The following is a 17,858-nucleotide window of genomic DNA, read 5'->3' on the forward strand; positions in this document are numbered from 1 at the left end:
AAAAAGGCCTTCACTAGACATTAATGCCTTCATCTTGGACTTTCGGACCTCCAGAACCATGGGAAATACTGCTGTCAAGTAAATGAAGCCTTATAAGAAGTAACACGGAACTTAGTGAGCATCCAATACTATTTATCACTGTTTAAAAATCTCATTTTAGAAGGCTGGAGAAATGCCTTAGTGGGAATTGTTCTTCTAGAGGATAAATTCAGTTCCCTCTGGGTAACTCAATTCCTGAAACTCTGGCTCCATGGGATCTCATGTCCTTTTCTGTCTCCCAGACACCAAGCATGCACATGGTGCACGTATATTCATATCACCACTTACATACACGTTAAGGGGAAAGCACCCTTTAAGAGCACTACCACTGTTATGAGAATAAGATACCCCACCCTTACTAAGTTCCATGGATGTCAGTTTTTCTTTTTAGTATTTTATTTGTTTGTGGTGTGCTTTGTATGCATGTGTGCTATATACCATATGCACTCAGAGGTCAGAAGATGTTGAATCCTCGAGAACTGGAAATATGGATGATTATGAGCTATCAAATGGGTGCTGGGAATTGAACCTGGGTCTTCTACAAGAACAAGGGCTCTCTCTCTATCTTTCCAGCCCTGACAGCAGTGTTTCTTCTTCATCGCTTCTAGAAACATCAGACTCTACCCTGTTGGGTCTCATGCTCTGTTAAAATCCACTCCACATGGAGGAACTCAGGTTGCTGATGTCTATGCTCAGATTTATGCCAACTGCACTGGGTAGAATTTCACCCACAAACTTCCCTCTTGGATGTCACCATGCCCTTTGTCTTCACTTAGTTCTAAAGTTGTTTAATGGAAATGTTATTTTGGATAATACAGAAGGCACAAGATCCCATCCAGAATAAAATTTTAGCATAAATCTTACATTTTGGACCTTTCCAACTATCTGACCCTCAGTTCCTGCCTATATATGGTTCTACCTTTAATACACAGAGAGGAAACAAACTCTAAACACAAGAAACATTATGATTATGATTATGATTATTCTAAGCAAAATCAGGTTAAAATGTTTTCAAGATACATTTTCTTCCTTAAAAAATTAGCTTCTGGGGCTGGAGAGATGGTTCAGCATACGACAGGAGGACCTGAGTTCCTAGCACCCACATACACAGCCCAGTGTGACTGTGCACATCTGTAACCCTGGCACCACTTAGAGGAGGGAAGATAAAAGGATCATCTAGGGCTGGAGAGACGGCTCACTGGTCAAAAGCACTGACTGCTCTTCCAGAGGTCCAGAGTTCAAATCCCAGCAGCCACATGGAGACTCACAACCATCTGTAATGGGATCTGATGCCCTCTTCTAGTGCAAGGGCATATATTCAGGCAGAACACTGTATACACAATAAATAAATAAATAAATCCTTAAAAATCTAGGCATTGCTGACTGCCAGCCCCGATCCAAGTTCAGTAAGAGACCCTGCCCCAAGGGATTAAGGGAGTAATAAAGCAGGCCCCCTAATATCCTCCTTTTGCCTCTCAGATGTAAAAACATACATTGCTTCCACATCAGCTTACAAATGCTTGCATCCTGAGCTCTAAGTTTCAACTTTTAGTACTCCACACAGAGACCCATTCCACCAACAACCACATTTCAGTAATTGTCTTCCTAAGTACCTGTGATGGTTTGAATGAGAATGAGCCCCCATTGGTCCATAGATCTGAATGACAGGAAATCAGGGAGTGGCACTCTTTGAGATGGTAAGGTGTGGCTTTGCTGGAGGAACTTTGAGGTTTCAAAAGTCCAAGCCAGCTGCAGTGGTCCTCATCCTGCTGCCTGTTGATCCAGGCTTGAACTTTCTCCAGCACCATGCTTCTGATGATGATGATAATGGACTAAAACCTCTGAAACTGTAAGCCAGGGCTAATTAAATGCTTTCCTTTATAAGAGTTGCTGTGGTCATGGTGTCTCTTCACAGCAATAGAACACTGAGACATAAGTTGGTACCATTAGTGAGGTATTGCTAAGAAAGGCCTGACTATGCTGCTTACTGGTGGACTTTGGGTTATGAACGTGGTTCAAAGTGGGCTTAAGGAGCCATACCTGGGCAGGGAAGACTGATGCTGACAGTAATGTAGTTTATGGTGTCCTGGGCTCAAGCTTTCAGAGAAAATTAGTAAGGGCCCTAGAGACTGTTCTTGTGATATTTTGGAGAGCATGACTGCTTTTCTGCTCATATCTGAAAACCTACCAGAAGCTAAATTGAAGGTCTGGATTACTGGTAAAAGAGATTTCAAGAGAGCCTAGTAGTGACTGTCATGTGGCATTAGTGGTCATTTTTATGCAGATCTACAATAAAAAGGCACAAGGTGATCAAGAAAAATACAAAATGTACAGTTTGAGGAAAAAAGGATCATCAGGAAGTGTAATGGAGCTGAGTTCATTGTTCAATGACATAAAAAGATTAAAGAAAAGCCTAATGCTGGATGGAATAAAGGAAGTGGTAACCTAAGAGCAAGACCCTACCCAGCTAAGTTCCCAACTTCTGAAAAGCAACCAGGGAGGCCACTGTGTGAAGCTGTGAAGATGAAGCAAGGATTTAATTGGAGACCCTAAGGTGTTAGAGCTGTGGGATACCATCCAAGGAAAGCTGCAGACCAGATGCAGTCTAGCCAGAGAGAGGAGGGAGGGAGGGGAGGAGGGAGGGAGGGAGGGAGGGAGGGAGGGAGGGAGGGAGGGAGGGAGGGAGGGAAGTGTGTGTGGGGGGGTGGTGATGAGAGAGAGGTGATACAACCAACAAAACTAAAAGGAGTTGGAGATCGGAAGAATGCTTTGACATCAGACAATGAGATGTAGAATTTGGAGTTTGCCCAACTTGTTTCTGTTCTTGTTTTAGCCCAGTATTCCCTCCCTTTTGGAATGATAACATACATCCTGTGCTATTGTATGTTGGAAGTATATGGTCTGCCTTTCGATTTTACAGGGGATTACATGTAAGAGTTCTATGAATCTCAAAAGAGACTTGGGACTTTTAAACAATGTTGAAGATGGAGAATTTTGGAGTTGGACCAGACACATTTTTGCTTTATGATATTGCTACAAGCCTGTAGGGGCCAGGAAGTGGGATATGGTGGTTTGAATAAGAGTACCTCTCTCCCATAGGTTCATAGATTTGAATGCTTGTAAACCGGGGAGCAGCACTATTTGAAAGGATCAGGGGGTGTAGCTTTGTTAGAGGAAGTGTACTATTTGGGGTTGGGTTTGAAGTTTCAAAAATCCAAGCCAGGCCTAGTAGTTCTCTTCCTGCTGCCGACAGATCTGGATGTAGAGCTCTCAGCTCCTTCAGTACCTATGCCATGCTTCCCACATGATGATAGTGGACTAACCCTCTGAAACTATAAGCCAGCTCCAGTTAAATGCTTTCTCTTACAAGCGTTGCTGTGGTCACAGTGTCTCTTCACAGCAATAGAATACTAAGACAGCACCCATGAACAAATCACACATGATCAAACCAAAAATGTAATAAAAATATTTAGTGAAAACACATATTTTTATGCCCATTGATGGATTAAAAAATACAAATAAAGTTTTATCAATTTGATATTCAGGTTATAACTGGTTCTACACATAGCCTTGGTTTATTTCCTAAAATCATACTGCAGTTATCTTTTGAAAAATTAAATGCCTTCATTAGTTATATTAATAGAGGTAAATATTTAAAATAGTATACACTCCCTGGGTCTCTTAAAAAAAAAAAACTAAAAAGTCTTACTGTAAGTTTAAAATTTTAATATTTATAAATTTAAAAACGTTACACGTGCTGAATGACAGCAGTGCTGACATTCTGTGACCATTAAACCACAGCTCACCGCATAGAGCTTCTTTCTTTGTACAGAGAATAAGATCACAATACCAGGATTTGCAATTTGTCATAATTTTGTGGTAAAAGACACCACATGAGGAAACCTGGGCTCAGAGCACACTTGAGGTCAGATCCCCCACCCCCACCCCCAGTAGGTACATAGTGCAGATATGGTAAATTATTTCAGGCTCGGGGACTTAGCTGCGAGAACACACCTGACAGCTCCTAAAGGGTAAGAGGCCTAAAAATGCCAACAGGACAAGAAATCCAAACCTTCCACAACTGGGAAGTTCTGGGAACAGGGGAGAGCAGGCCACAGTGCGTACAGGGAGCTGACTAGTGCCAGTCACACAACTCCCACTCGACAGGAGGGGGTCATCGCCACAGTCAACTCTCAGTCTTTACAGACAGACTTCCACATACACGTCTACAGGACACAGACAGACTTCCACATACACGTCTACAGGACACAGACAGACTTCCACATACACATCTACAGGACACAGACAGACTTCCACATACACGTCTACAGGACACAGACAGACTTCCACATACACGTCTACAGGACACAGACAGACTTCCACATACACGTCTACAGGACACAGACAGACTTCCACATACACATCTACAGGACACAGACAGACAGACTTCCACATACACGTCTACAGGACACAGACAGACTTCCACATACACGTCTACAGGACACAGACAGACTTCCACATACACATCTACAGAACACAGACAGACTTCCACATACACGTCTACAGGACACAGACAGACAGACTTCCACATACACGTCTACAGGACACAGACAGACTTCCACATACACGTCTACAGGACACAGACAGACTTCCACATACACATCTACAGAACACAGACAGACTTCCACATACACGTCTACAGGACACAGACAGACTTCCACATACACGTCTACAGGACACAGACAGACTTCCACATACACGTCTACAGGACACAGACAGACTTCCACATACACATCTACAGAACACAGACAGACTTCCACATACACGTCTACAGGACACAGACAGACTTCCACATACACATCTACAGGACACAGACAGACTTCCACATACACGTCTACAGGACACAGACAGACTTCCACATACACATCTACAGGACAGAGACATTGCTTCATCCGTCTGCAAAACTAGCAAATGAATAGCCACCATTAATTCTCCAGTTTTACCTGAACCAAATATAGTCTTTGGCTACATAGGTCATGGTTTCCCATTATAATCAACCAAGAACACTTCACAATTTTTATATCTCAGGTAAAATGAAGTTCAACTTGAGCCATGGCCCTTTAAATTAACTTGAATTCAACAAGATGACAAAATTGGACATTTTTCTTTCTAATTCTAGGAGGCCAAGTTTTAAAGAAATGCAGTGTTTTTAGCAAAAGTTAGAGAACATTCACTTACATTTTCAAATAATTTAAAATATTATTACATACCCAAGTCATCTATGTCGTTCTGTGTTTTTTTTTTTAGAAAATTATAATATTAAAAACATATCTAGCCAAGTATGGCGGCACATGCCTTTAATCCCAGCACTCAGTAGGCAGAGGCAGGTGGATCTCTGAGTTCAAGGCCAGTCTGATCAATAGAGTGACTTCTAGGACAGAAGAGCTACACAGAGAAACTCTGTCTCGAAAACCAACCAAACCAAACCTCCCTCATATTTGAATGAGTTCCTTACTCTATAGAAAGAGTCCCTCTGCACAACACTGCAGTTCCTTCAGACTTGAAATGCTGTTTTACTTAGAAAACAATATTGATAATACTTGCAAAACACAGCTAACTTAGGAAGGGCCAATGACAATCACCTCTAACAACAGAGATGGCAAACAAAATGTAACAAAAATATCTTCAGGGTTTAAGCAACACTATCTATCCCCTAGGAAGCTCCAACCTGAAATTATCAAAACGAACAGCCAGCTTCCCTTCAGTGTTTGAGGGATTCACGTAAGCACTAACAGAACGAAGAGACAGGTGAGTGAGTGTGCAGACTTGACCTCAAAGAGTGTTGAGTGGAGAAAATTATAGATCTGGTTTTGAGTGAAATTGTGACAAAGTAGCAGCCATCTCATCTGAACAGATTAAAATGATTATCATTAGATATTTTTCCATATAATAAGTTTGAAGTTTTAAGTTAAATTTAGGGTGAGAATTACAAAATGTCATTTCTATCTAACAAAAGCAGTACGGTCATGTTGATATAATACAGTCTTCCACCAGAGTAAGAAAGAGTCAACTGCTGTGTTGAAAAAGGGTACTGCCAGGTACTGCCAGTCAACTACTGTGTTGGAAAGGGTACTGTCAGGTACTGCCAGTCAACTACTGTGTTGGAAAGGGTACTGTCAGGTACTGCCAGGTAGCTGAGCTATCCAAAGAGTCACCAACCAACACAAGGACATCAAATTACCCTTTCCAGAAACCTAAAGGAGCCACTGCAGGAGCTGTTACATTAGCACCAGTGTTAGCAGACAATCTCCATGTGACTGTGTAGAAGATTACTTAGTGATTGTGCCCCGGGAAGCAAATGGCCAAGAATCATAAAATGAGACAAACTGAACAGCAAAAGTGTGGGGAAATTAAGGCTAAAAGGTACTGTATGAACAAAAAACTGAAAAATCAGTTACTCAGCAGTGTCCCTTTAACATGTATTTTAGAAAGAGCACATATAATATTTTGTTTTAAAAACATTTTCCAACAACTTAACAGACAGTTTGAATTGGAAAAACCAGTTCATGAAGTCAGTGGCCTCAATACCCACTGGGGCAAGAACATCAAAAAAAAAAAAAAAAAAAAGTGGGACAGTAATACAGTTCAGAAGTCCACGAAGCAGTAGGAAACAAAGCTAAAAACAAAAGTGGGCAAAAAGACCAAACTAAACAAATACTCAGTAAAGCGAACAGACACACAAATGCCCTGAAAGGTCGAAGTGGGACAATTAAGTGGTGTTCCCATTATTTAAAATCCGGTGGGGTCTTTTTCCCTTCTAATCAACATTCTGGTGATCATTTAAGCATTATTTGGTCCAATCTAAAAAAAAAAACCAAAAAACAAAAAACCTTCCTTCAATTAAAAGGGGTGTAACAGAATTGGAGTATATCATCCTAGGATCTCATCAAATTTAATAAATATAGTTCTGTCTGAATACAAGTTATTATACACAGATAGATGCCTTGTTACTTACCAAAGCATCCTTTCTTACACATCTCTGCTGGAACTTGATAACTGCTTTGTCCTAGCCAGTGACCTATCTATTCAGTTGTATCTCAAGGCCTTCTGTCAAAAGGCCCATAACCCTCCACACACACAGATACACAGAAAACACACCTGCTGAGGAAACACAGACATCAAGAACAATACAAAATAGAGTGATTGCTGCTGCAGATCAGTTAGAGAGAAAAAAAATCTAAAAACAACCTTTCCAAGTATTTAAAATACAAAGCATGTAGAATTATATTTCTTCTTTGCAGTAGAGATCTTTTTTTCCATACTTACAGTTACTAAATGGTGATCAATTTAGGAGAAAGGACTCTCAGAGTTATGGCCCTAAACTCTGCATCCTCGTACACCTACCATCACAGGTACAGGATGGGTGTAATTCAGATGCTCTGCGTATACAGAGTTACACAAAATTTCCAGAGCATCAGCTATTAAGATGCACGCACTGTGCAGTTCAGGTAGAGGACAGTACCTGCTGGATGGTTCAGCAGAGAGGCGTCAAGAACAGCAGAGGAGCCTGCCCTTCCATGGCAGTCTCAGATGCACCTAGGTCAGAGGCCTCTAGTTGCCACTGCACGTTGTGACTGGTCCTGCAGTGGGCAGTGTCAGAGGCCTGCTGTTTATAAATGAGTTTTCATTTTCATAATTAAAGCTGACACAAAAATTAAGAGGAGCATGGGAGCAGTATAAAAATCCTGATTAGAAAAGCCAGAGGATCTAAAGAGAATTTTTCTTTTTCTTTTTTAAAGATGGATCATACATTGTAGCCCAGACTAGCCTGGCCTTCACACTCAGTTTCCTAAATGCCAGGAATACAGGCATGCACCACCATGCCTGGCTAACGGGTGGCTAACATTATATTTTTAAGTCTTTGAAAATGAATTAGTGCAGCTCCCGTGCCATGAGGATAACACCCACTTTCGCATAATTATTGCCCCTAGTGCCCCAATGTGCAATAGTCTGTGCGAATTAGTAATTCACACCCATTAAAAAGTTATTGCTTAAGCAAGCCATTCAGAGTAGATATGGGCTGTGTGGCTGGACAGAAACACACTGAGAAAGGCAACCACGCCAGGATGCTCTTCCACATCACTGATAAACTCACATAAATACATAATCAAAGGGGCAAGAGGTTCATAGCAGCTAATACCCAAAGCCAACTCTTAAGTGTCAAGACTAAATTTCTATCTAAAACAAATCTGGTTTGTCTTTTCCTCTTAAAATTAAGGCAATGAAATGGCTACAGTTCCTAAAGTCATCTTTACGGAACAGAAATATACACGTACTTTCCTCAAGTTCAGGCATCACAGTCTGATTAGAAACCTGAAATAATTACACAAAACCTGCAACAGTGAGACGAAAGCAAAGGAAAGGGAGGAGGTGGGAAGACGGACGTCCTGCGTAATTAGAGTCACCGAGGGTAGGAAGCATTGGAAAGCACAAAGTCTGTTACATGCTTTCAGCATCTCTCGCATCGATTCCAAACTTTAGGGTAATGGAGGGGAGGAGCTTAGTAAAATGGATACTCTAGAGTCCAACGATCAAATCTTCTAATGATGCACAGTAGGACCCAAGAATCCCCTCCTACAGCCAGCTCCTCAAATGATGAGGAATCTATGGGCATTCTGAAAACTAATGCCGAGAACATATCACCTTTGGCTAGCCACCTATGCTTTGATAAAGGGGAAAAGGCACTGAATATGAATTTCATGGTGCCCATATCTGTTTGCACATATATGGAATTGCATTTTGAAAAATGTAAATCACCATTCAGAATCTAGAAGACAGATATATGGCAGATCATGGCTAACACCTAATGACGAAGCTGATTTCAAGTTGACCTCTCCTGTTTCACCGAACTCCACAAAGTCTCAGGCTTGCCAAAATCCAAAATGGTCAAACGAACTGAGGAACAGGACAAGACTCGAGTCAACTTTCAGCAATTCAGTGCACTTTGCAGAAAGGATCTAAGTTAAGCATATAGCTCTGTTGTTTATTTTACACAAAGGAGACCACCAACATTTGCCATAAATTCTTCTAAACTCTTTAGGAAGGCCATCTTCTGCTTCCGGTCCAGGGTAGGAGGAGTGCTGCTCGCTGTGAGCTTGTTGAAGGCATCTGCTAATCTCTGGTAAATGATTGGGTCTTGTTGACTTGATAGTAATGTCTCAACCAGTTCAGAATACTCAGCCTGCAGAAGAAATAAGGCAGCCATAAGAATGTTTTCACTGGGGATCCTAGCAGGGAATGTGGGGTTAGTTCTGAGGCAGGGCAGACAAAACCTCTTTCCGACAGTTCAGTGTTCAGGTCCTGTTCTTGCCCTATCTATGCACTAATTATTTTAATATGTATGCTACTTTGGAATTGACACTATTAATATTCCCATTTTACAGATTAAGGTTCTGCCAGATTAAGTAATAGACTGAAAATCACACTGCTGTAAAGCACGAGTACAAACATTCTGGCTCCAAACCCCCATGGTCCCAGCTTTGCAGTATTGCCTCTTCTGGTTCATCTGCATTTTGTGCCTGAAATGTTAAGGTGAACAGTTCTCCAGTGGCTCAGGCTAAAACCTTGTCTTCCCAGTTCTGAGGGTGGCAGGAGCATGGAGGAGGGTGGAGAGCTCTCTCAAAGTAGAGAGAACACTCTGAAAGTCACGCCAGCACTGTAGCAGCGGCTTGGGATAATGCAGTGGCGGCATCTTCTATTTCTATTATCCACTCTCATAGCGTTAGTATACAGGTGAGTGTACAGGGACTTCAGGGAAAGTGACCTAGGACAGAGAAGCACTATGGAGAAAGCTGGTCTGCTATTAATGTTCATGAGCTTCTCGGAATAGCACAGCATCCAAACCAGGAAATCAGATATTATATAGACAAAGAGAAGTAGGGTACAGCTTCCCAACCCCCCACCCCACTAGCTACAACAGAACCAGGGTGGCTGCCTGAACTGCCCTCTGAAAAGGATAGGACTACTCAGGAGGCCAGGATAATCTTACATAAGAAACAGTCCTGGTTCTGGGCCAGGCAGCAGGAATCATACCACTGTTCCAAAGTGTCCACTCTCTTTTTTTCTGTCTTTCAAGAAAACAAACAAAACCCTCAAACCACTTTTGATGCTTATTTATGGGTATGTGCTATATGTGTTGGTCCTCTCTTTTCACCATGTTTTGTCTTTTTTTCTTTTCTTTTTTTTCCAGAGCTGGGGACCGAACCCAGGGCCTTGCGTTTGCTAGGCAAGCGCTCTACCACTGAGCTAAATCCCCACCCCTTGTCTTGTTTTTTAAATTGGATATTTTATTTATTTACGTTTCAAATCCCCTCCCCCTGCTTCTATGAGGTTGCTCCCCATCCACCCACCCACTCCCACTTCCCTCCCTGGCAATTCCCTACACTGGGGCATCAAGCGTTCCCAGGACCGAGGGCCTCTCCTCCCATAGATGTCCAACAAGGCCATCCTCCTGCTATGTATGCAGCTGGAGCCATGGGTTGGTTCCTCCATGTGCACTATGCTTGTCTTATTTCTTTTTTTTTCTTTTCTTTTCTTTTTTTCGGAGCTGGGGACCGAACCCAGGGCCTTCCACTGAGCTCTACCACTGAGCTAAATCCCCAACCACTAAGCTAAATCCCCAACCCTGCTTGTCTTATTTCTAATAAGCATTTTAGATTTTTTTTAGTGTGTGTGTGTGTGTGTGTGTGTGTGTGTGTAAAAACACTTGCATAGTTGGTACTCTCCTTCCATGTACATAGGACTAAGGGACTGAACTCAAGTCATCAGGCTTGGTTGAAAAGTACCTAAAGCACCCTCTGAGCCACCCTCCCAGGCCCATTTGAGCTTCTCTAAAATGGAAAGTCTAAAGACTCTGGACAAGGAAATTAGAATGTACGACTGGCTTATACCCATGGGGAAAGAAGCCAATGGTGCCTCAGTAACCAGTGTGACAGAGAAGGAGTGCACACCTGAAAGGAAATACTTGTAAGTAGTTGCCACAAGAGCACAGCACAAGAAAGGAAGGCCTTTTAGCCTCTGGTACACACTGTCACATTAATCCCACAGCAATGATGTTTTACAACTTTAAGGGTCAACAAGAAAATAACACATTGTCTAGAAGAAGGGGGGACTTTACAAGTTAGGATCTGAAAACTCTACTTTTAGGACAGCAAAGCTTCTCCAACCAATCACTTGGGCATACTAAGGTATGAGGGGAATGGGAAATTAAGCCACACACTTCCCCAGCTTGTTCTTTTATATACTTGACAGGCATTTTTCACAATTAGGAGGCTGGTGGGCTTCTGTTACATTAATCCCATAGCAATGATGTTTTAGGATCTTTAAGGTTCAACATAACAACAGGAACAAAAACACAAACACACACACACAAACCCCCCATTGTTTCCAATCACTAAACAAAACAATACTCTGCTCTCTATACTCCCAATCTCATTCACCTTGCCACTTTATGAAATCTGAATTCCTCAAAGACATCAGTCACTCTCTTGTGTACATGTACCGGGCTCCTAGCACAAGCAATTAAAGCCGAGTTTTTGGGTGAGACTGCATTAGAGACGGGATCTTTTGATCTGACAAACAGATTGCCTATGAATATGAAACATAATCCTAGAGCCCATGAGGAAGTGGAGAAGCCTCCCTGGGGTCGTGGCTCATGTGTCAGAGCTGGAGGGCCAAGGGGGCGAGTACCTGGTGCAAACACACCAACGTGTAGAACGCTTCTCCTGCCGCAGTCGTCATCTCTGTGTTGTGCTTTTGTAAGACCAGCATATCAAAAACCAGCTGCAAGCACATAATGAAACATACAAGAATTACTTACATCTCTAGCCCTTTCTGGTCTGAAAGGGGTCGAGGTTATAGTCTACTTCTTACATTAACCAAATTTATTCGCCAAATCTTTTTTTAACCCTCGGAAAACACACAGATGTTATTTTCTGTGGAATCTAAATTAAAAGTATCAAATTCCTCATAATATTTACAGCATCATTCAAGGATCCAAAGTGGGCTAGGCAGCAGTGGGGCACGGCTTTAATCCCAGCACTCAGGAGGCAGAGGCAGGCAGATGTCTATGAGTTCAAGGCCAGCCTGGTCTAGAGAGTGAGTTAGTGGACAGTCAGGGCCACAGAGAAACCCTGTCTTAAAAAACAAAACAAAACAAACAAGAGAACATGTTCCTGAGGTACTGGTCTCTACACACCTTCAATCCCAGCACTTAGGGTACGGAGGGAAGCAAATCTGAGTTAGAGACCAGCATAGACTACATAGCAAGTTCCATAACAGCCAAAGATCCACAGAGAAACCCTGTCTCAAAAAGCCAAAATCAAATCAAACCAACACACAACAACAAAAAACAGTGGATAAAATATTTCCTCTTCCCAGATTCATTTGAATCAGGAGTTCTATGGGTCTGGTAAGATAGCTCAGGGGTTGAGAGCACTGGCTGCCCTTCCAAAGGACCCTGATTCTATCCCCAGCATCCACACAGTAGTTCACAAATGCCTGTAAATCCAGTTCCAGGGGATCTGATGTCTTTTTCTGGTTTCCACAGGCACCAGACAAAACACCCATATACCTACAAATAAAAAAGTTCTCTCTTTCTAGTTTGAGGATGGTCTTGATCTATCTGGAACTGAGTCTCAGCTTCCTGGTTAGGTGCCATGGCAGGCAATGCCACTCAGCTTGGTTAAACAGATGATTCTCCAATTTACCCATCAAACATCTTACCTTAAGGAAGTGTCGTGTTGCTAGAAAAAGTGGTGACTCCGTTTCTTGTGCTTTAGCACATTGTTCAGCTAATGGTGTCAAGGCCTCGAGACAGAGCTGACATACTTCTGAACTCATTCTGAACACAATGGTCAAAGAGCAAATTATATCAGATATACCTGACTTTATGAAAGATCAAAGAAAAAAAATGACAGCTACATTCTACACAGGACTTTTTGTAGGAAAGAATACAGATGGTGGGGGTAGGCCAGATTACAATGTCTCAACTGAGTTAGAAAAGAAGTATTTGCATATTAGATGGCCTCCCACACTAGATGGTCTCTGAGAATTTCCCAGGTCCAGTGATGTCTAGCTTGTTTCTGCAGATGATTATACAAATGATGACATTATAATGTCAGCAAACTAAGACTACAGAACCAACTGCAATATATCACATGACCTATATGAAGGAATGACCAGAGGGCTAGGTGCTAGATGTATGAAAAGAAAAAAAAAAATCACAGAAACTGTCAAAAGAAACAGAATTAGAGCTGGGTATGGTGGTGCAAACCTCTGATCATAGTACTGGGTAAGCAGAAGCAGGTGGATATCTGAGCTTAGAATCAGCCTGGTCTACAGAGTGAATTCCTGGACAACCAAGGTTACACAGAGAAACCCTGACTCAAAACAAAAACAGAAACAAAAAAAAAAGAAAGAAAAGGAAAAAAAGTAAAAGAATTAAAGCAGTTACAAATTGAGCTACAAAAGAAAAACAATCATTTTAAAAACTTTAAATAAGAATTTCCCTCCCCTAGTAACAATGTTCATTTAAAGGATACGATGTCATTCCTAGTTCTAGGGAATACATCAGACTCTTAAACAGATCCTCAGGAAGCTGGGGTATTTTTTCAGGAAAAATCTCACAAATAAATGTGATCAATTTGTAATATTGATTACAAAGGGTTGGAAACTGAAAAAGAAATATTAAATATTTTTGTTTAATACTGTTTAATAAAACGAAAAACAAGCTCATAACCAGTGTAACAATTTTCAAGATGTACACAAAATATGGAAAGCATTATGACCTGTAAAAATGCATTATAGTAAAGGGAATCTTTCAGTAGTTGTTATTGGAATGATGCATAGTGGAAAGAATTCTCTCCCTGGAGGCTAATGGGAGATACAGAACAGTCCTGGTGTTCTACGTTGACCCTGAACAAATAAACAAAGCAGTCAAACGAGTAAATGTGTTAATCCCCATGTAAATGTGTTAGAGAACATGTGAGGCTGATACACATTATGCATAGAGTAGAGTAGTCAGTCCTTTCCCATCTTTCTACTTGGACAACCCTGAAGAACTGAGGGAAAGCAGGCAACCTAGTCTAACCAGAGAGAATGTGCACCGAATGTTTACTACAACGGCTGACTTAGTAGAATGGAAAAACAGTAAAAGCAAACCAGTGTACAAAGCTGAGTAAACTCTCCCATCCTAAGAGTAGTTACAAAATCTCTTGGTTGATGGATTGGCAGGCATTGCCCAAAGACATTCCTCAGGGAGGAAAGGACACAGGAGACCTTAATAGTTAGCCCTAACTAGGTCTTTTGTCTCCATCTCCTGCTCAGTACCTGTCCCACCCACCATATCAGATACAGTCAGGGCAGGTGTTCCTGCGGTACACTCATAGACACACACCCTTCTCCTCCTCTAGTACAGCCTTGCTCTTCCTTATCCTTCTGTGATAACACACAACCTCGTCTCTCCTAGCGTGCTTCTGGAATGAATAAAAGGCAACCTCAGTGCCACCTACCCTTAATACTAGCTGATAGAACCAAGGCACAATACAGCCATAACGTATAAAAAAATTTTTTTAATTTACCTTGGTTTCTATTATCACATTTCTACATGAAGTGCCTAGAAAACAGCCACTGTTGCTGCTCCTTTAGCCAAGAATAAAGTTTACAAACTGACGAATTCTAAGAGAATTAGAACTGCTAGCAGAACTGTTTTCCTGTGGTAGTCCCTGATGAAATGAGTCACTAATTATCTGCACACACAGGACTAAGGCCCATGCACTAAGAGGTAAGTATAGTAAACTGTAGTAGAAATATAGAAATAGAAATGTTAATATGCTAATAATATATTCTTATGTTCATATCATTTTAATTACCTTCAAAAGATCTTGTGACATTAAGGGCAGAATTAGGTTTACTCCGTATAAAACGACGTCAGCTGCAGAGACGGATCTGCCTGCTGCTTGTCCTGGCTCATGCCCTCTAAACACTTCATCTATCAAAACAAAAGCATACTTGTGCAGTCGTGACTTCAACATCCAAAGCTCACATTCCTTCCGAAAACATGAACAGTCAAGCTTAAAGACCCAAGAAATCCACTAGTGGCAGCAGAAATCAGATAAGCCCAGCCCACACCACCCTTTGCATTATTGTTGGGGAATCTGAGCACCCCAACAGTAACAGCATATAAGTAAGGGCAAAAGACATTCTCGAAATCAAAGTTAATAGTAACGCCCTCGAGGTTAACTGCAGCGCCTCCAGCTAGTTTGGGCAAGCCTATCATTGAACTAGGAAACTAGCAAGGCAGACAGTGAACAAGAGAAATGAGCCAACAAAGTCAACAGAGCAAGAACAATTCAACCACTGGACGAGTGACTAATGTGGGTTGCTACAGTCCAGCTTAGAGAACCTCGACAGAAGTAAAAGGATCTCCGACCATGAATGCATGATAAGAGGTTCTCTCTATAAAACAACCAAAGAGATTTACTTCAACCAAAGAAATCTACTTCCATTTGGGTTTTTTTTTTGTTTTTTTTTTGTTTTGTTTTGTTTTGTTTTTTGAAAAACGAGCTTCTTCATGGGACTTTCCTGGGAGAAAGTAACCTGTAGCTTTATCAAAAATAATAACCACAAATGTAAAGAGACTTTACCTGTGTCACTAAAATCTATGAACTCCTTTGAGAGAAGGTTGGTGAGAAGCTCCATGATGAGAAGCAGGTCCTGGTACTGCTCTTCTTCCGCCGTAACGTCTATCCTTTGCCGCCCTAAGTTATTCTTAGAGTACACTTGTAACAGAGTGAGGCAGGCTTCATATAGATGCATGGCTCTGGACTGAAGGAAGCATGAGAAGTGGTATAGCTCGGTAGGACCCAGCAGACGAGTCCGTGTGAGTCTACTCTAAGTTACAATAGTAGCTCTACTCTAACAACAACAGAGGGTTGAGTCAGTGAAGTACTTGCCAAACAAGCACAGGTCCCCAGTGGTGGTGCCTGATTACAATCCAGAAGACAAGAGAGCCAGCCCTTCTGGCCTGCTTGGCTTGGTAAGCCAGAGGGTCAGTTAGTAAGTGCTTGTCTCGGAAAGTGAGGTCAAGACCCACCCTTGACTTCTAACATACACACACACACACACACACACACACACACACACACACACACTGCATCAATAAAAGGAGCTGGATGAGGTAGAGTACACCTTTAATCTCAGCTCTTGGAAGGGAGAGGCAGATGGAGCTCTGTGAATTTGAGAGAACCTTGTCTACATAGGGAAATCCTATCACAAAAAGAAGACAAAACAAACACCCCTCCAACAATAAGAAAACAATTAAAGATCAATAATAAAAGTATACTTATAGTAAGAGTAAAGCTATAGTTAATATACCACAGTGACATTTTGGAGTAAGAATTATATTCACTCAGCTTGAGCCCCTATCTTGGAGAATCAAACTATGCATTAAATGTGAAGCAAAGAATGGAGCATCATTGCTTCGGAGACTTGTAATCCAGAAGGAATAAAACTCACCTCTCCAAGATAGCATATTTGTTTATGTGCAACTTCAACAAAAACTTCTATAATGAGATTGACAGTTTCTGGAGTATTTTTGTAAACTTCCATTAATCCAATGCAATTGTTAAGGAAGTCCATTAAAAAATTAAAAAGGATGGCTACATTGTCGATCTGGGTGGCCTCAGCAATGCCACACAGGGCCTCCAGCGTGGCAGTGATCTCCTGCTTGACTTCCTCCTGCTGACACATCTGCTGAAAGTTCTCTTGGTTTATCACTCTCAGGAATCTCTGCTGGAGAGGCTGGAGAACCTGTGGATGAGTATCACAGCAAAACTTCCTGAGACGTAGAGTGAATTCCTCAACTTAGATGAGTATGTTTCTTAAAATATTCTCATTGGTGCAGAATATGCACACAAAACAAGCAGTATTTGAACCACCAAGTTCCCTACCCCTTAAGTCTTTGAAACAGGGTCTTGCTAGGTAGAACAGGCTCGTCTCAATCTCAGGAAGCCTATCTCTGACTCCTACATGCTGGAATTATAGGTTTGAGGTATGTTGTCCGTACTGAGGGTCATCATAGCTTGTGCTATATACAAAGAAATGGCACCCAAGTCACAGAATATGGTTCTTTTGATCCTATTATTTGTAAATTCTTTTTTGGGGGGAGGGCGGTTATTATTTCCTCACAATTCTTTTGTTTTATTGCACATGTATTGGCATTAGGTATCCACCTTATTGAGGTAAGGTATTTGCTGAATCTAGAGCTTGCTAATTTGGTCAATCTAGGTACCAGTTTATCCCGAGGATACTCTGTCTCTGTCGTACAGTGCTGGGATTTTAAGTGAACCTTCACAAACACCCAGCTTTTATGCAACGCTGAATGTCTGAGCCCTCGTCCTCACACTCCTGGCACAACTGCTTTACCCATTTAGCCATCTCTCCATCCCAGGCCCCTATCTGTTTTTTAATAGTCTCACTGTGCGTCCCTGACTAGTTATAACCTGGTGTTTGAATCCTCTTGTCTCTGCTTCATAAAGGATAAGATTATAGAGGGGTGTGTGAATATGTGTGTATACACATAGACACACAGACATAACTGTTTTGAGTACAGGGTCTCTGGTCACCATTCATTTTTTTAATTTTGCCATTTCTCTCCACATTTTTTCCAGGTGATTGGCCAAAGAATTATAAAGATTAAAAAAAAAAAAAACAACTCAGAACTCCTCAATAGGGAATCAACTAGGTTTTCTCCACTAAGG

General features: G+C 41.6%; 1 protein-coding gene across 2 annotated transcripts in view; it reads right to left on the reverse strand.

The window, feature by feature from the left end:
* Positions 1-3,750: 3,750 nt before the first annotated feature.
* Positions 3,751-17,858, reverse strand: part of Xpo4 (exportin 4) — a 90,696-nt gene continuing 76,588 nt past the window's right edge. The window contains exons 17-23 of one of the 2 annotated variants that reach the window (NM_001395629.1): positions 16,615-16,908; positions 15,744-15,924; positions 14,970-15,088; positions 13,641-13,771; positions 12,823-12,940; positions 11,788-11,880; positions 3,751-9,280 (exon numbers count right to left, since the gene is read on the reverse strand). In NM_001395629.1, the coding sequence (NP_001382558.1) occupies positions 9,083-9,280; positions 11,788-11,880; positions 12,823-12,940; positions 13,641-13,771; positions 14,970-15,088; positions 15,744-15,924; positions 16,615-16,908 (1,134 nt within the window). In that variant the 3' untranslated portion in view covers positions 3,751-9,082. The remainder of the gene's footprint in view (positions 9,281-11,787; positions 11,881-12,822; positions 12,941-13,640; positions 13,772-14,969; positions 15,089-15,743; positions 15,925-16,614; positions 16,909-17,858) is intronic. The other variant, XM_039093140.2, reaches the window with a different exon arrangement.

The sequence above is a fragment of the Rattus norvegicus genome, chromosome 15 (assembly GCF_036323735.1).
Source record: "Rattus norvegicus strain BN/NHsdMcwi chromosome 15, GRCr8, whole genome shotgun sequence".
NCBI classification, from domain to species: domain Eukaryota; kingdom Metazoa; phylum Chordata; class Mammalia; order Rodentia; family Muridae; genus Rattus; species Rattus norvegicus.